This window comes from Saccopteryx bilineata, chromosome 1 (genome assembly GCF_036850765.1).
Source record: "Saccopteryx bilineata isolate mSacBil1 chromosome 1, mSacBil1_pri_phased_curated, whole genome shotgun sequence".
Taxonomy (NCBI): Eukaryota; Metazoa; Chordata; class Mammalia; order Chiroptera; family Emballonuridae; genus Saccopteryx; species Saccopteryx bilineata.
The window spans coordinates 270,437,090-270,454,912 of record NC_089490.1 but is presented as its reverse complement, the minus strand read 5'-3'; the positions used below and the strand labels follow the sequence as shown (position 1 = coordinate 270,454,912).

The following is a 17,823-nucleotide window of genomic DNA, read 5'->3' as shown; positions in this document are numbered from 1 at the left end:
ACGCGACCTGGGGGTGGGTGGGGGGTAAGGGTTGTGTAGGGGGACTGCGCCTGCGCTGAGAGGACTCGCGGACGGTCGGGTACTGTGGCGCGGTGCTTTCGCGCTCCCAGCAAGTGGGTAGGTTGAGGGCGTCAGCGCGCTCGGTGGGCTGGAGATCTGGCTGTGTTCCCAGGCGGGCCGGGATCGTCCTGCGGCAGCTCCCGCGGTTGAGCGGGTTATCGACCTGGCCGGGTTCCTGTTCGGCTCCGGGCTTGTTGTCATCTGTTGGTGATTCTGTCTTTCGTTCTGTGTTGTGAGAGGTCTGAGATCTTTTGTGGAAGAAGGTGGCGTGGGAATAATAATAGCAATAGTCAGTAGTGTAATCATCATCCCTATTTTCACATAACTTTATTAAGATGTTTTTGTGGTGCAATTGTGTGCAACGTAATTTTGAATTATGAGTAAGTTTACAAGAGACCCTTCTCATTTGATTGACATTTAGGTTGTTTCCAAATTTTTGCTACTAGTAAATAAGACCATGAAAAATATATTTGCGCCTAACATAAGTCTTTATGTAGGGCTGTGTTGCTTTTATTGGAATTACATGTTTCCTCAGGCCCAGAGGGAGTGAACATCACACTTCCCACGTGTCCTTTGCAACGCATGCAGTTTAGTGCTTTCAGATAACGTTTTTATTCCGTAGGTACCACAAACTACATAACATGAAGTCCTGAGCCATAACTTTTGGTAGTTCATTATTGCCAATTAGAATTTTAGGTTTTTAGGTGTTTAAACAAGTGTCTATTGAAAAATCCATTAAGATTTTTTTTCAAATTTGAGTTGACTTTCTTTTTTCTTACGTGACCCTTGACTATTTCTTTTGTCATCAGCCTGTATGATGTGTCACCATCAGTCACGTAGAAACAGGCCAAAACTATAGGTTATGAAAATGTCCAGCCTCGTGCAGGCACTTAGCGAAGTGGTGAACGCATATTAACATGAGACCACAGCCTGGGCATCAGCCCCTCAATGCCTGTCACCTTTCCTAAAGCAGCCAGTGTTTGACACCTTCCTATTGTATGTGTTAATGGACCACCACAATTTTTAAACATTTTTATACTAAAGAAGTTTCCTTGTTCTCATTATTTCAGTCATTGAGACACATCTCTGTCCCCACTATACTGTGAGCTGCTTTTATCTGAGGTCTTACTGTTTTCTTCTTTAGATCCCATAAAGATCAGTGATGTGCAACACACAGTCTGAATAAAAAATTTTAAAAGGAAAGTAAAAGGGATTCCTGTGAGCCGCGTAGATGATATAAAGTTGTGACAGATTTATTTTATTTTTGTATGGTTAATGGTTTTATTATTTATTTCAAGGTATATCTTCATGAATAATTTAAATGACCCCCCAAATTGGAATATCCGGCCTAATTCCAGGAATGATGCAGGTGATGGAAGCAAATGGAATTATGCCTTGTTGGTTCCCATGCTGGGACTGGCTGCTTTTCGTAAGTCACAGTCTTCCTAAGATTTGCATTTTCTGGTCTGATAGTGTGAAGCCCAAAAACCTCATGCTTTGGGACCTGACAGATGCAAGTGTACATCTGAGTTTTATCCCAAATGGTGTGTCATGGGCAAATTACTTGACTTTCTGAGCCTCAGTTTCCCTGTCCATGGGAGGTGGCAAATTAGAATTACCTTGATGTGTTATGAGGGTGAAATAAGACAATATATTTAGGAGCAGTTTATGTGAAATAGGTTTTAATAATTGTCGTCTCCCTTTCAAGGCTTCAGTGCTCTGAAGGAGGTTCCTTTGCTTCAGTTGCCCTCATAAGGACTGAGGGAGTGGGAGTAGGGAGGGAATAAAATGGGCCTAAAAGAAAACCCGTTGTGGATGTCGGTGTGATGTTTAGAAATCAGTCTTTGGGAGACTTCATCCATGAAACCTGCTCAGCCTGGCCAGAAATTCTCTCATTTGAAGTAACTTTGCACCACATTGGGGAAATTATTAGTCACAGGTCAATTGTAATTATTCCATCCTTTAGCTTACATCCCTCAAAACATGATAAATTTTCTGATGTTTGGGAGCTGGTTTTATATTTTGGTCATATCCCATGGTTCTGGCATGGCACTAAAGAATATGAGAAAATGCGGAACTGAATGGAAGAAAAGCAAAAGCCGTGCTCTGTTTGTAGTGATACTTGTTATGGAAAGGCTTTTACGCGCCTGGATTTCTCAGGTCCGTGAGTTTACACAGAGGAAGTGGATGGAGACTGATCAGAGTAGACTTTATCAATCTCATTTATCTGCCTTTACTTTTACACTATGCTAGTGGTCTAGTTAACACCCTTATGTTGCAATATAATTTCTCAACCATGTAATTGCACATTTTTCAGAGAATCCTTTAGGGATGGAATTAAAAGTCTTCCCTGATCACGTTATCAAAGCAAGATAACCTAAGAAGAAAAAATAAAAAATATTCCTCAACCCTTCTCAGGGACAGAAAGCATCAAGTCCCAGGGCAAGAACTTCAAAAGTAAAGGTTATTATGAAAGGCTATAAAAGCTAGAGGTGAGTCTGAAAAACAAACAGAAAATGAAAGTCACATCAGGGCCTCTCCTAGTATCAAAACTAATTATTACATTAGTAATTGTAATGTTAAACTGTTTGATTCACTCACCAAGTTCAGCACCCTAGCCACAGGCAACAAGTAGTCTTTCCAAGTGTTAAGTAATGCTTTGCAAGATGGCAGGCTGGTGAGCTAAATGTCAATGCCTTGAGGCTGGATTTAGAAGCAGTCATTGTGCTCATCCCTGAGTCGTAAAAACCACGAACTCTTGTCAGCCTTCATGGAGTTGATGTTAAAGAAAGTGCAAACATTTTTTCCTGAGTGGCTGTACTATTTTATGGTCTCACCAGGAGTGTGTGAGTGATGATCTAGTTTCTTGGTGTCCTCGCCAGCATCTGGTGTGGTCACTATTGTTTCTGCTTCACCCATTCTTGTAGGGGTATAGTGATAGCCCACTGGGGTTTTAACTTGCATTTCCCTTATGGTTAGTGATGTGGAGCATCTTTTTCATGACTTTCATGCCATCAGTGTATCCTCTTCCATGAAACCTCGGTTCCTGTCTTTCAGCCATTTCCTAATTGGGTAGTTTTTTTAATGCCGATTGTGTTTTTACTATATTCCAGAGGCTACTACTTTCTGGCTATCTGGTCTGCAGACATCTTCTCCCAGTCTATAGTTTGTCTTTTCATTCTCTTAATGGAATGTTTATTTTGCAGAGCAAAAGTTTTAATTTTGATGAAGTCCAATTTATTAATATTTACTTTTACGAGTCATGCTTTTCATGTCAAGTCTGAGAACTCTCCTTAGCCTTAGATCCTGAAGATTCTCTCATATTTTCTCAGGTTTTATTTATTTATTTTTTTTTATTTTTTACAGAGACAGAGAGTGAGTCAGAGAGAGGGATAGACAGGGACAGACAGACAGGAACAGAGAGAGATGAGAAGCATCAATCATTAGTTTTTCATTGCGCATTGCAACACCTTAGTTGTTCATTGATTGCTTTCTCATATGTGCCCTGACCGCGGGCCTTCAGCAGACTGAGTAACCCCTTGCTGGAGCCAGCGACCTTGGATTCAAGCTGGTGGGCCTTTCCTCAAACCAGACGAGCCCACACTCAAGCTGGCAACCTCGGGGTCTCGAACCTGGGTCCTCTGCATCCCAGTCCGACGCTCTATCCACTGCGCCACCGCCTGGTCAGGCTATTTTTATATTTTAACAAAAAAAGAGTGAATGATCCATTTTGAGTTAATTTTTTGTATAAGATCTGAGACTTGGGTTTTATTTCTCCGTTTCCAGTCTGCCTTTTGTGTCCCTTTCTTGCTTTCTTCGCTGGCTGAAACTTCTAGGACTCTGTTGAATAGTTTCTGATCTTACAGGAAAAACTTTCAGCCTTTTCACCGTTAAGTACAGCGGAGCTGTAGTTTTTCATAGATGTCCTGTATCAAGGCAAGGAAACTCCCTTGATTCCTGCTTCTCTAGGTTTTCATCATGAATGGGCGTTGACTTTTGTTAAATGTTTTTCTGCATCAATTGATATTGTCAATTGATTATACTTCAGCCTACTAATCTATTGGATTTCACTGATTGATTTTTGAATAATGATCCACTCTTACATATTTGGAATAATCCCTGCTTTATCATATTGTATAATCCTTTTTACATATTGTATAATTATATTTACTAATATTTTGTTAAGTATTTTCATCTGTTTATAAGGGACATATCGAGTATTTCACCCCTTTGGCAAGGTTCTCTCTTCACACGTATTTCAGCATCCTAATATTTTATTTGTTACTGTATTTAGTTCTAAAATTCCCATTTCTAAATCTTCTGGAGTTTTTTACTGAAATTTTCTATTTCTTTGCTTAGATTTTCTATTCTGATGGCTGCCTTACTTTATCAGATAACACTAACCTCTCTGCCACTTCAACATTGGCAACTACTGATTATCTTTTTTTTCGTCAATTTGAGATCTTTTTGATTCTTGGTAGGAAAAGTGACTTTCAGTTGAAACCTGGGTATTTTGGGTGTTATGTTATGAGAGTGGTTTTTATTCAGAGTTTTTGGCTGGCTTCTTGCTCTGGTAGGAGAAGGGTGTTGCTGCCTCCTTACTCCCAGGCAGAGGTAGAAATCCAGGGTCCCCACTGGGCCTCTGGCCCATTGATACCATGTCTTGACATTGAACTTCTCATTCCACCACCTTATGTTTATGTTTCTCTGTTATAACAAGCAAACATCTAGGACTTCAGTTGTTTACTGGTGATGACCAGGCCAAGCTGGCCATGTTTTGAAATTTACTTTAACCTGGCCAACTTCAAATACTGTAATCAGCATTTGAAGCATACCCATATTATTTTCAAAAAGTAACTCATCTTAACTTTTTTTTTTTTTGTATTTTTCTGAAGTTGGAAACGGGGAGGCAGTCAGACAGACTCCCGCATGCGCCCGACCGGGATCCACCCGGCACGCCCACCAGGGGGCAATGCTCTGCCCATCTGGGGTGTCGCTCCGATGCAACCAGAGCCATTCTAGCGCCTGAGGCAGAGGCCACAGAGCCATCCTCAGTGTCCAGGCCAACTTTGCTCCAATGGAGCCTTGGCTGTGGGAGGGGAAGAGAGAGACAGAGAGGAAGGAGAAGGGGAGGGGTGGAGAAGCAGATGGGCACTTCTCCTGTGTGCCCTGGCCGGGAATCGAACCCAGGACTCCTGCACGCCAGGCCAACGCTCTACCACTGAGCCAACCGGCCAGGGCCAACCCATCTTAATTTTTAAACCTGCCAGTAATATGTGGGGCATCATGGCTGGTATAGGTTTGAGGGCAAAAGAAAGCAGTGGGGTTTTCTCAGCCAGGGAAAATTAGAAGACTGGAAGGGGGACTCTAGCTAAAGCCTGTCTAGGCATCTTTTAGGAGCCCTTATCTGAGTTAAGAACTTTGCATATTACTTAATTTCATACAAAATGTAATCTTTTTTGTACCTCAGGACTGAAAAATGTATTGAAATGCTGTCTTAGCTGCTATAACATTTTCTTTAAACACTTTAGAACTTCAGCTCTAGCTGTTCACTGTGTGTGTTTTTCTCCCTCAATTTATTCACGTCAGGTTGGATTTGGTCTAGGGAGTCCCAGAAAGAAATAGAAAGAGAGAGAGAAGCATACCGTCAGAGGACGGCTGCTTTCCAGCGGGATCTCGAAGCCAAGTACCACACCATGATCTCAGAAAACCGACGTGCTGTGGCTCAGTTGTCTTTGGAACTTGAAAAGGAACAAAACAGAACGACTAGTTATCGAGAAGCCCTTATCTCTCAGGGACGCAAGCTGGTGGAAGAAAAGAAGCTTCTGGAACAGGAACGGGCTCAGGTCATGCAAGAAAAGAGACAGTTGCAGCCCTTGAGAAGCACGTATCTGAACTGCCTGGAAAAGGAAGAAGACTGGCAGAGGAGAGCCCGGCTTCTGCTGAAAGAGTTTGAAGGTGCTCTTTCAGAAAGACAGAGTATCTACTGCAGCCTGGTTCTCCCTCGCACCAAGCGACTGGAAATAGAGAAGAACTTACTGGTCCGAGCATCCACTGACCCAGTTGCTGTTGACCTAGAAATGGCAGCTGGCTTGACCGACATATTTAAGCATGATACCTATTGTGGTGATGTCTGGAACACCAACAAACGCCAAAATGGGAAACTCATGTGGCTGTATCTCAAGTACTGGGAACTAATTGTTGAACTGAAAAAGTTTAAGAAAATTGAGAAAGCCATACTAGAAGAGTAAGACAAGAAAGAAATAAAACTTTTAATGACGCAAGGTCAGACTGCCATTGTGGCATTATCATATTTTCTTTTTTCCTCCTTCAGTGCTGCCTGTGTTGTGGTCACACGTTCAGAGTGGCCTTCCAGCCCGCCCTGAGCGAGACAGCAGTCCTCAGCAGACAAAGAATTTCCTCCCCTCCACAGGTAATAAGGAAGCTGTTCCTCAGAAGCATTTTTTAAGCTGTCAGCCATTTATTAAGCAGAAACTATAACCTTATATCTTAGCTCTAGGGTAAAATTGTTTTTAAGAAAGTCAAACATGCCTGGACAGGTGGTGGCGAAGTGGATGGAGTGTCGGACTGGGATGCGGAGGACCCGGGTTCGAGACCCCGAGGTCACCAGCTTGAGCTCAGGCTCATCTGGTTTGAGCAAAAAGCTCACCAGCTTGGACCCAAGGTCGTTGGCTTGAGCAAGGGGTTGCTCATTTTGCTGTGGACCCGCGGTCAAGGCACGTGTGAGAAAGCAATCAATGAACAACATAGGTGCCATACGAAAGGCTGATGATTGATGCTTCTCGTCTCTCTCTGTTCCTGTCTGTCTGTCCCTATCTGTCCCACTCTCTGACTCTCTCTGTCTCTGAAAGGGAAAAAGAAAAAAAAAAGTCAAACATAATAGTGATCCTCACTATAGTCTCCTGTTAGGTTCTAACACTCCCCAAATAGCTTCTGTTTCTTCCTCGAATTATTTTTCTTTCTTCTAAAATTATACTTAGAAGTTATTAGATAATGGGTAGAAATGCCTAATAGATGGTTATAGGAAAGTTAGTAATAGTATCAAGTTTTTATATTGTTTTAAAGATCTCTCCCACCAAAGAGAACAAAGGGTTTCTTGTATCCACTTGCTGCCCTATTGTGTTTTTGTAATTTGGCTTGTGTTTGTATTCAATAAACAGATATTATTGATTAGTGATAACACATAATAAAAGATACCTGTAATTTAAAAGATACCACTTATATGTGTGATTTTTTACTCTACAAAATGTTTTCACATAGATTATCTCAATTTTTGCCCAAACTAAAGGTAAGCAGGCACCAATGGCCCTGTTTTTCACAAAGTTAGTATGAATCAGCTTTTACTATGCTGTATGCACATCACCCGAGTAATCCTAACCCCAAACCTACGTAGTAATGTTACTACCCTCTGGGTCCAGGTAACTTATGTCCAGGGGCCCCTAGACCACGCCTAGGTTTGATGACAGCAGAGTTGTGCTCATCGCTAAGGTTTAATAAAGAGAAAGCACATGGGGTGAGGTGAGGAGATCAGGTACAGCCCTAGAGTCCCCTCCCAGGCCACTTAATCCCCATCAATGAGCTGGGGCAACACATGAGATGACGCCAACCAGGGGTGCCCTTAGAGACAGCACCAGGGTTTCTGTTGAGGGTTGGTCACATAGGCACTCTGCACGGCAGGGCATGCACCCAACAAATTTCAAACTCCCAGGAGGAAAGCAGGTGTTCGGTCCTAACTGCACAAAGTTTAGGCACACTGAGCTACTCTTTAGTAGTTATGGTGGTGGGAACCCTCCCAAAACACAGGACCGCAGATGCCAGCCATGTGCCAACCTTGTCAGTAGACCTTTCAGAGAACCACAGTCTCAGGCCTGCTGTGTGAATGAACTCCTGCCCGTCCTCATTTTACAGGTGAAGGAACTGGCACTGAAGTTAGGAAAAGGCGACCTGCTCAAGGTCACCCTGGCAGTAATACGGGAGCCAGTATGAACCCAAGCAGTTTGGCTCCAAAGGTGCTGGTAACTTATGTGCAATTATGTGATAGCAAGTGGCCTTGCAGTGCCTGGGTTGAGTCCGTCTGGTTTCAGATCTTGTCTCCACCCTGCCTGTGTGTCCATCTATGTGGCAATAAGATGTACTATTAAAAACGGTAAGCTTATAGAAAACTTCAACTTAATTGTAGGGTATAATAGAGCCACTCTTTATTAGGTACATACTGCACACTGAATCTTACATAACTTAGGCTTCTGTGTTGTTTAAATCTTCAGAACCATGTTAGAGATGAGGACGCTGCCTTGGTATGTTCCCTAAAATGGTGTGGGTCTTCTGCCCTTGGCTCTGCCTGGAGCTCCCTGGCTTTGCTCTCACCACGCTCTGATGCTTGCGTTCAAGGCTCAGAATGTCTTTCTGCTATCATGCCATCCACTGATCTGAGCAAGTGATCTTTTCAGTTAAATCCAGTGCATAGTCTAGTTCCTGTTACTCCACTGAGTTGTCACATGTCCTTGGATAAACTACTCAAAGCTCTTCTATTGGTTTTTGTCTTAACAATGAGGAAAGTACACCTAGCCACTCAGTAGGTGGGTGATTTTCAAGAATTATTAATCCTCGTCATTTCGAAAGTCCAGCATGGTCTCAGCCTCGCCTCCTTCAATAGTTAAATAAATATGTTCAGAAAATCCAAATCAATTTAGATTATAAGATTAAAACAAGTTTTCTACAGAAAATTAAATCAGGCCACATTGTATTTGCATGGCATGGCTGCCTTCTATCAGCAAACTTGACTGAGTGTAAATTTGATGCCATCTACCTTTTATAAATTCATGTTATTAGGTTTGAAATGCTTACATAACGTGATGGCATCTCATGGCTCACAGATGTACCAAGACATGTCTGAGTCAAGTGAAATTATGGTAGAATAATACTGAATGGGAATGGTTTAAGATGGAAAAAATAGCTATCCAAGAGCTATCTGAGTATGTAACTGGAAAGACCCATCTGGAACAAGAGTCACTAAGGTAGGTGGACCACGTGGAAGGCCCTGAAACTGCACCCTCTTTGCCAGGATGGTGAACAGGAAACGGTGCTGAACTCCGGGAGGAAACACAATGCTAACCCACTACTAAGGACACAGGGTTGACAAGGGAGCTGTCCCCATGTCCTGGATAGTGGTCCCACAGTGTACAGGAAGCAGTGCTGAACGCCAGGAGGAAACACAATGCTAGTCCACTACTAAGGACACAGGGGTGACAAGGGAGCTGTCCCATGCCCTGGATAGTGGTCCCACAGTGTACAGGAAGCAGTGCTGAACTCCGGGAGGAAACACAATGCTAGTCCACTACTAAGGACACAGGGGTGACAAGGGAGCTGTCCCATGTCCTGGATAGTGGTCCCACAGTGTACAGGAAGCAGTGCTGAACTCCGGGAGGAAACACAATGCTAGTCCACTACTAAGGACATAGGGGTGACAAGGGAGCTGTCCCATGTCCTGGATAGTGGTCCCACAGTGTACAGAACGATGATCCCACCGTGTCCATCACGGTGGCCCTATCATGTCTCCATTTGTCCTACCTGTCTGGCCCCTGGTACTTAGTATGTTTTCTTTTTAAATTTATTTTTCAACTACAGTTGACATAATAGTTTCAGGTATATAGCACAGTGGTTAGACATTTCTGAGTGCATTTTCTTAGCCCACAGTTTGCTTCTGTGTGGGGGCAGAAATTAAATGTTTTGTAGAAAACTCATCTTAATCTTATAATCAATTGATTTGAATTTTCTGAACATATTTATCTAGCTGTTGAAAGAGGCAAGGCCGAGACCATGTTGGAACCTGGCAGACACCTGTCACAGCTCCAGCCACACCAGGCATTGTCACAGCTGCAAGTCACAGGCTGGACAGATGAAGTGAAAGTCCTTCATGGCTAGAAGTGGCACATTCAAGGTCGGGGCTGAATGGGTCCCCAGGACAAGTTAATTGCATGCACCGGGACTGCAGGAAGGCACGGGTCCCCCTCGGGGTGCTCCACGGGCTTCAGTGTCTTCATTGAATCTCCCAGCCTCTTGGGCTTCCTATGTTCCCTGGCTGCCCCAGGGCACAGGGGACATTTGCCCACCAGTAGGCACCTGTACCTGCCCCTGCCCCAAATCACAGGTCCCAGGTCACCGCAGCAACCCTGGGCCTTTCTGTATCACAGTTGCCAGACAGCCATACACATGCCCGGGTCCCACCTGGTAGGCGCTCAGAGGCCAAGTCTGTCATCAAGAGAATTTCACAGGCACAAACAGTGGCAGCTACTCTACTCTTTGCAGTTAGAATCAAATCATTTAAAAATTTTGCTGTGCTTACTCTCTTTCCAAGAATAGCAAACTCCATGCGCCCAGAATAGGATTCCCGGAGACTACCAGCATGATCGATCCAAGACATGCAGCGGGTGCACAGAGAGCAGATCTGATGATCACGGAGAGCTGCACGTCACCACTTCCTTCCCCTTCTGCCCACTCAGTGGAAGGAAGGTCACTGCCTCCCTCAGCAGGCAGACCCCTGAGATGGTTCTCACTCTGGAGACCCAATCGCAGGGGCCCCACTCTGTTGTGGAGGGGAGATGGGAGCAGCAGGGGTGGGGACATGCCTGGAGAGGGCCCCCCTGAGGAGGGGTCAACACGGAGTTGGACTGGAGGGCAGCGCCTGCTCACACAGTGATGCAAACCTTCATGGAGCACTGGGAGGGCTTGGCAAGATCAAGTACTAGCTTCTGTCTTTAGAAAAGGTTTTATTTTCTTGGGAGTCCTCTAAAAATTCTGAATTGCATTAAAATTAAAATCACATCCGAACAAGACACACTTCTGTTTTATTTGTATTTAGTCATCCTTTGCACAAATCAGTGTTTGGTGGAAACCAAGTCTGCCTGTGTCCTCCTGTCAAGTGCCAGGACTGCTACAACCAGGCGGAGCTGCTCCCCCGACTCAGAGCAGAAAGCCCTGCCCTGCGCCTCAGTCTAGGGCAGGGAGGTGGGGCCGCAGGGGCTGGGGTCATTATAGGCACTGTGGTTGTCCTGCAGTGACAGATGCTTTTCCAGGAGGCCCTTTGGTTCCTTAACTGTGTGCTCAGGCTCAGCAGCAGCAGCAGAGCCCCCTCCAAAGCGGGCAGAAACCATTAAAAACCAGCCCCAGCCCATGCTACACTGCCCTTGTAACTATTCAGACAGACATCAGCTTCTAAGCATCAGCGCTGCAGACAGCTGAGGTGAGGACACAGCATGGGGCTCCCATGCTCTTCACTCTCACTCTTCCCAGTTGGTTGATTTCTGCCACCTGTTCTGTGACAGTCTCATTTCCTCGCTCCTCATGCCAGTCTGACATCCTGCTCCCCCCACCTCCTCTTTGCTACCACTACCAGCCTGCATCTAACACACAGCCTGCATCTCACACACGCACCATGACCAGGACAATCACTCTCAGTCCCCTGGTGCTTCTTTGTGTCCACCACTGTGATGGGTGCTTCTGCCAACCCTGGGGCAGTTTCCACTCCAGTATCCCCGCTGTGCTTTGACACTCAAGTGGCCTTGTGTCGCATCTACTGGAAGGCTGGGCTTTCTCTCCTACAGCGCCTAACAGATGCCATGTACACTCTGACTAAGAAATGCTTTGGATGATGGTGGTGAGGGCGCCAACACTCGCCCAAGCTGCTGACCCAGGGTCGCCAATCAGCTGAAAATCAAGACCTGCCGTGGCCTGTTGCAGGGCCTACTCCATTTGTTTCAGTGCCCTGGAAAAGTTTTCTAGGGCAGTCTTGAAAGCTTGCAGCAAAAAAGTTCCAAGTTCATTGCTTGTTTCTTGAATATCTGGGTCGAAACTTCCAAAGACCGGTGTAGAGACCTGGATGTCGTCCCGGCCGGCCCGCAGCAGGATCCCACGCAGGTCCTCGGCAATCGTGTCATATTTCTGCTGGTCGAATTTGGACATGGACAGCTCATCCTGGGGGTAGGCGGCACCCTCAGGGTAGCAGTCCTTGGGCACCGGGAACTCCACCCACCACAGCTTGGGGAGCTCAGAGAGAGCTAGGAAGAGGCGCCTCAGAGCAGAGGCTGACAGCGGGTTCCCCAGGAAGCGGAACTCCTGGAGCTGGTGGCAGGGGCTCAGGGCCAGGATCAGTATGCTCAGGTGGCTGTCCTCGATGCTGCACTCCTCCAGGGTGAGGACCCTCAACGTCTGGGAGGCCTGGCCCAGCAGCCTGAAGAAGGTCGCAGGGAAAAGGCTGACCAGGTTATGCCCACTGAGGTCCAGCACCTCCAAGTGCGTGGCATGGGTGCAGTCTGCCAAGAAGGCCATGTCTGCGTGGTTCAGGGCGCAGTTGGCCAGGTCCAGTGCTCTCAGCGGGGTCCTTAGGGGGCTACAGGGCAGGGTGGAAATCAGCAGAGGTGAGAGGCGGTCCCAGTGAGGAACTCTGGAGGCAATTAGGTGAATTCTATCCCAGGGGTCAGCAGTCTATGACCGGAGGGTCAAATCCACCAGCCACCAGATTTCATTCAGCCTGACAGCTAAAATGGTTCTGACATTTAAAAATAGTTGAACAAACCAATAGAAGAATAATAGTTTGTGACATGGGGAAATCGTATGAAATTCAAGTTTCAGTGGCATGAATAAAGCATTACTGGGACACAGCTGCACTCACTCATCTACATACAGAGTCTGGCAGCTTTGGGGCTGAAATGACAGCCTTGAGACAGTGGTATGTCTGGGTGTAGTGAAGAGTTAACTACCAGAGGCAGGTCTGGCCTTGTCTGTCTGCAGCTTTCAGAAGGATAAATGTTTGGCAACACCCTTCGTGGGTTGAGTGTAGGGAAGTGACCAGTGTGTGTGTGTGTGGGGGGGGGGCGCGTTCCTGTAGAGAAGGTCTGCTGCTCACAAGCTTATTGTGGGGGCAGTGAGATGCATGTGAACTGGCAGGAAATGAAACGCCCAGGATTTATTCAAGAGTGAAAACCACACAGGTTTAGGGCAGGGCAAGGCCCTGGAACCATCTAGTCCCGGCTTAGCGTTGCCTGGGATCTCAAAGGTCCTCCCTTTCTGATATAGGTGGCCCACATCAATAAACACAAAGCCGGGGTACAACCCTGCTCTGGCCCGTGGGCCTCAGTCAGGAACAGCACGCACACCAGGGTCCTGGGAGAGATGCCTGTTCTCGGTCCACCTGTGCCCAGGACACAGGACCTGAGCCTGGTGTGACCACGCTGAGCGCTAAGCACAGGATGTACAGGGCTGTCCTCTGTTCTAGCCCATCCTCCAGCTGGAGCTGCCTTCCCCACCGCCTCCTGCGTGCGCCTGTGCTGTGTGAGTGCTGAGTGCCTGCTGTATACCCACAGCGTGCTCTTTGCATCCTTGCTTGGCTCCGTGGGTGACTTTCTCTTTCCACTTCTCTCATGCCACATCCATCCACGCGGAAATCCTGTCAGTTCTCCCTCACACCAAGTCCAGGTGTCCAGGTCTGAGCTCGGCTCACCACCTGTCCTCACAGATGGCCCTACCCCCCCGTCCTCTCCCATCTGAACTTGGCGGGGCCTCCTGTGTGGAAAAGGATCAACAGAGCAGGTCTGACTGCTGCCCTTGGGAGGCCTGTGTCTGGGCCTTGGATTTGGAGAGGGTCCCACCACCCAAGTGAACAGTTTATATAAATAATCTGATTCATACTGAGTCCCTGCTTCCTTCTGGGGTCTGGAGTCTTGCTATGTGCCGGGCTGAGGAGCCTGCCGATCAGCTCCCAGAAAACACCTGGGCTTGGGTGTCTAAGGAGCCCCATGGTCGAGGGCACCTACAAGGTGCTGAGGGAGTAAGCACGTCCAGGGACTCCACTGGAGAAGACCTGGGAGCTGCTGACCCCTCTACAACCTCCTCATTTCACGTTCCTTTCCCTTTGTGGACTGTGCTGTGTCCTTTCCTGTAACAAATCGTAGCTGTGAGGATGACTGTATGCTGAGTCCTCCTAGGAATCGCTAAACGTAGTTGGTCTTGGGGACCTAACACCTCCTAAGTGGGTCTCCTTGCCCCTCTCTCCAGGAGTGTTGTGTGGGCCAAAGAGGTCACAGTAACTCGTAAATATGCACAGATCATGCCACCTTCCCACTCAGAATTTCTGGGGCTTCACTCAGGAAAAGATGAAGTCCTTCCCTCTTTTCCTCCTTTCCCCTGTCCCCTGCCCTCACACTGCCCTCTCCCTGCTGACCCCAACCCCTTCCCTACTGACCCCAACCCTTTACCTACTGATCCTGGCCCTGCCACATCCCCAACTTGGGCCCTTTGCACCTGGGGTCTCCTGTCCAGGCTACTGTGCAAGCAGCCTGTTTCTCAGTCTCCAAGGGCGTTTTCTGACACATTCCATGCCTGGACCTCCCAGTGTCCCGAAATGGGCTCCTAGCAACCAGCCCAACTGAAGTATGTTACAGAGCATGGGCTCCATTCAGTGGAGGGTCAGAGTATGCCAGGCAACGGGAAGGCCTATTAGGGGTTAACAAGACCGCCCTACCACATTCCCCAGCACATAGACACATCTGGGCTGAGGACCAGGCCAGCCAAATGCAGGACTATCCTGAGGGTCCCAGCGAGCCAGCCACCTGTCAGAGTTCTACTTGTGTGTGGGCTTGGCGGCCACCCTCTTCTGTGTCAGGAGACTGCGGTCCTGTGGAAGACAGGAGGAAGGGAGCCCTCATTCCTCTAACTGGCAGACCTGGGGTGGAGGAGCAGGGAGGGGGGAGCCAAGGTGTCCGCAGGAGAGGAGAGGGAGTATGGCCTCCCGCCATGTGAGCTGGCAGCTTCTGGTTACTTTTGTACAAAAGAGAAACACCTCTAAGCCAAGGGCTCTCTAAACTAGGAAAGACACTTACACAGTCCCAGGATCAAGAAATGATAAGTTCAATTTTCTAAAAGCTTTTGTAAGTATATTCATATAGCAGGTGCCCTGACAGCCCTAATCAACACAATATGCTTAAGTGAGGACACACCTTCAAGAGGAGGTTACAGGGACAGCCTCCTCAGTGGGCATTCTGGCTCTTGGATTAGCAGCCAGAGGCTTGCGGAGAGCCCGTGGGGCACAGAGCCCAGGCCACCTGTCCCCAGAGATGAGTAAACCTGAAAGCAGACCGCTCACTTTCCCACCACACCAAGCCTACAAGGAGGCTGCTGCCGACCAACAGCCAGAGGCAATTATGAGGTAGGCCTTTGTGAGTACTTTGTTAAATAGCAAGTAATTATGACAATATAGTTACTTCTGTTATTGTTTTGCTAATCAGTCATTTTCTCTTTTGCTTACCAACTGAAAACAGTCCCCTGTGAGTTCCCAGTGCTACATATCCCCCCAACCCCCTCCCCTAGTCCTTTCTGCTGCTTTAGGCCTCTTAAAAGTCACAAGGTCCCATTATCGTGTGCATCTTTAGCTTAGCCTCTAAGAAGTCCCTGTGTTATGCTGCCTGACGTGAGGGGCTGTGAGCAGAGTACACCCACCCTGCCACCTCTCTCTGGTCACCTCAGACTCACCTGAGCAGTTTCTGGATCTTCCCGGTCAGTGTGGAGAAAGCCACATTCAGCTCAGTGAGCTGGGTCATCTGGCTGAGCTCCCATGCAATGGAGGTGAGGAGGGGGTCCTCACCCTCGGCAGCTGGGGCGCAGACAGGGGGCATGTCAAAGGCCTTGGCAGGCAGGGTGAGCGAGGCCAGCTGGGGAAAGTGCACCTGGGCCAGCAGCTGTTGCACGTGGCCCGCATGCAGCCGCACGTTGTGCACCACCTGCAGCCTGCGCAGCTCGCCTGGCCCGGCCAGGCGCAGCACCTGCAGGAGCTGGCTGGGGTCCAGGCTGTCTGCCCGGAAGGAGAGGCAGCACATGCGCAGCGGAGCGGGGCCTGCTGGCCTCAGGGCCCGCACTACCACCTGGAAGTTTCCGTCAGTGACAAAGAGATCAGCCAGGACCTTGACAGAACGCCGAGACATTTGGGGGCTTGCCTGCACCTCACAGCAGGTTCTGGCCAGCAGCTCGGTGCGGCCCCACCGGCCCAGCACCCTCCCACAGGGGCACTGTTGCACCTGCACATCTCGGACTCCTGTGAGGTCAGCCAGCTGCAGCCGCTGCTGGCCCCTGTCCTGGAGCACGTGGTCTGCCAGGCCCCTCACGCAGGCCTCCAGGCAGGCCCTGCACGCCCGGTCCCGCAGGTCGACTGCCTGGTCTGCGCTCGGCCCCAGCAGCGCGCCCAGCCGGAACTCCTCCAGCGGCCAACACTCCAGCAGAACTCGGATCACCTCTGCCTGTTCCAGCAAGTAGCTGGCCTTGAACAAGAGCGGGTAGAGATTGTGGGCCACACTGTCCAGGTTCTGCAGGGCCACCTGGGGATGGGACACCAGGGCCTCAGCAGAAGCAAAGCGTAGTGACTTCATCATGCCCGCCCGCAGTGGCAAAGGCAGGACGGTGCTCTCCCCTTGTGATTCTCCTGGAGACACGTGTATGTCCTTCTCCCCTATTTTAAGCTGCAGCTGCTGTGAGCAGCTTGCCTTTGGGAGGGGGGTGGCCAACCAGCCCTGTGGTCATCTGGTTATTTTGGTCCTGGGTGCCTGTTTAGCTCTGGGCGAGGCATCTGGCAGTGACTGGCATGACTTTGTGGAGCTTGGCTGATAAAAGCAGAGCTGACTGCTTAGCTCAGGGAGGACCGGGGCCCCTGAAAATTGCTGCCCACGCCCACTGCAGTGGTAACCTGTGCTTGAGAGCTGTAGTAAACTGGTCCTGGAGCAGCTTCCTTGGGTGGAGCATGTCTCCAGCTCTAAGACCATCCTACAGTCATGGGAGCAGAGAACAAGGCCACCCTTGGGCTAACAAACCTGTCACAGCAGCCTCTGGGGGCTGGAGTGCCCCCTTGCCTTACATCTGGGAACAGGGACCTGGTACCAAGAATGGGGGTAGGCACCTCTGACAAGTTTCCTGATGTTAATAAAAGACATTGCAGCCCCACGAGGCATTGACAACTTTGCTTCATCCCTTCTCTTCCTTTATCCTTCCTGCAGACCCAGGACAGCCTGTGGCTTCCCCACTCCTTGGGAGGAAGCCATGGCTGGAGTGAGCTAGGAGGGCATGCAGATATTCCCTTGTGGGCCTGCCTGACAGCAGCTGGGAGAGGCAGGGCTCAGCACCCCCACCCCACCCCAGCCACCGGCAGTGTCCTCATCTACCCCAGGACCCAGGAGGCAGGCAGTGCCACAGGTTGGATGGGAGGCCCCGGGAGCTGTGATGTCTCCCCGATGTGGAGTCTAGTTCCACTCTGAAGGGCAGCTGAACATGATGCTCCAAATATGCCACTTTGGCATAAAGATGATTTTGAGCTAAAGGCACTTGAACAACAGCAGGTGCACTGGCCTCTCCCTCTCTTCCTGAAAGCAGGAGCTAGGGCTCCGTGTGCAAGTCGCCCTCCCTATACCAGGAAGGGTGGGGATCGGGCCAAAGAATTCTGGGCACACAGACCTTATTAAGTAGCTCACCTTCCTTTACTTTTCCTTGCTCAACTTCGTAGAGAAATGCTTGGGCTATCCACTTTCCTGTGAGGGCTCCCATGTCACCTAAAACTTACAGTTAAATAAATCTGTGCTTTTCTCTTGTTAATCTGTCTTTTGTTACTAACATGGGTGGAGAAATACTTCCTCCCTACAGAGCCATAGCATTGATGGCTATTAAATGATTATAATTAAATTACTAACACCTCTCTGCCACCACACACAT

At 48.5% G+C, this 17,823-nt stretch overlaps 2 protein-coding genes across 3 annotated transcripts; one reads left to right on the top strand and one right to left on the bottom strand.

The window, feature by feature from the left end:
- Window positions 1–19: 19 nt before the first annotated feature.
- CCDC127 (coiled-coil domain containing 127) lies at window positions 20–7,293 on the top strand. Of its 2 annotated transcripts, none has more exons than XM_066243006.1 (3): window positions 20–117; window positions 1,359–1,489; window positions 5,650–7,293. In XM_066243006.1, the coding sequence occupies exons 2-3, from the start codon at window positions 1,369–1,371 to the stop codon at window positions 6,309–6,311; spliced, it is 783 nt and encodes a 260-aa protein (XP_066099103.1). In that variant the 5' UTR covers window positions 20–117; window positions 1,359–1,368; the 3' UTR covers window positions 6,312–7,293. The 2 variants fall into 2 exon arrangements, with proteins under 2 accessions (XP_066099103.1, XP_066099112.1); XM_066243015.1 differs by lacking the exon at window positions 20–117 and adding an exon at window positions 207–299.
- A 2,505-nt stretch (window positions 7,294–9,798) lies between these two features.
- On the bottom strand, window positions 9,799–16,568 carry LRRC14B (leucine rich repeat containing 14B). The gene is made up of 2 exons (XM_066242992.1): window positions 15,604–16,568; window positions 9,799–12,466 (listed from the first exon to the last, which is right to left on the bottom strand). The coding sequence occupies exons 1-2, from the start codon at window positions 16,494–16,496 to the stop codon at window positions 11,821–11,823; spliced, it is 1,539 nt and encodes a 512-aa protein (XP_066099089.1). The 5' UTR covers window positions 16,497–16,568; the 3' UTR covers window positions 9,799–11,820.
- Window positions 16,569–17,823: the final 1,255 nt, after the last annotated feature.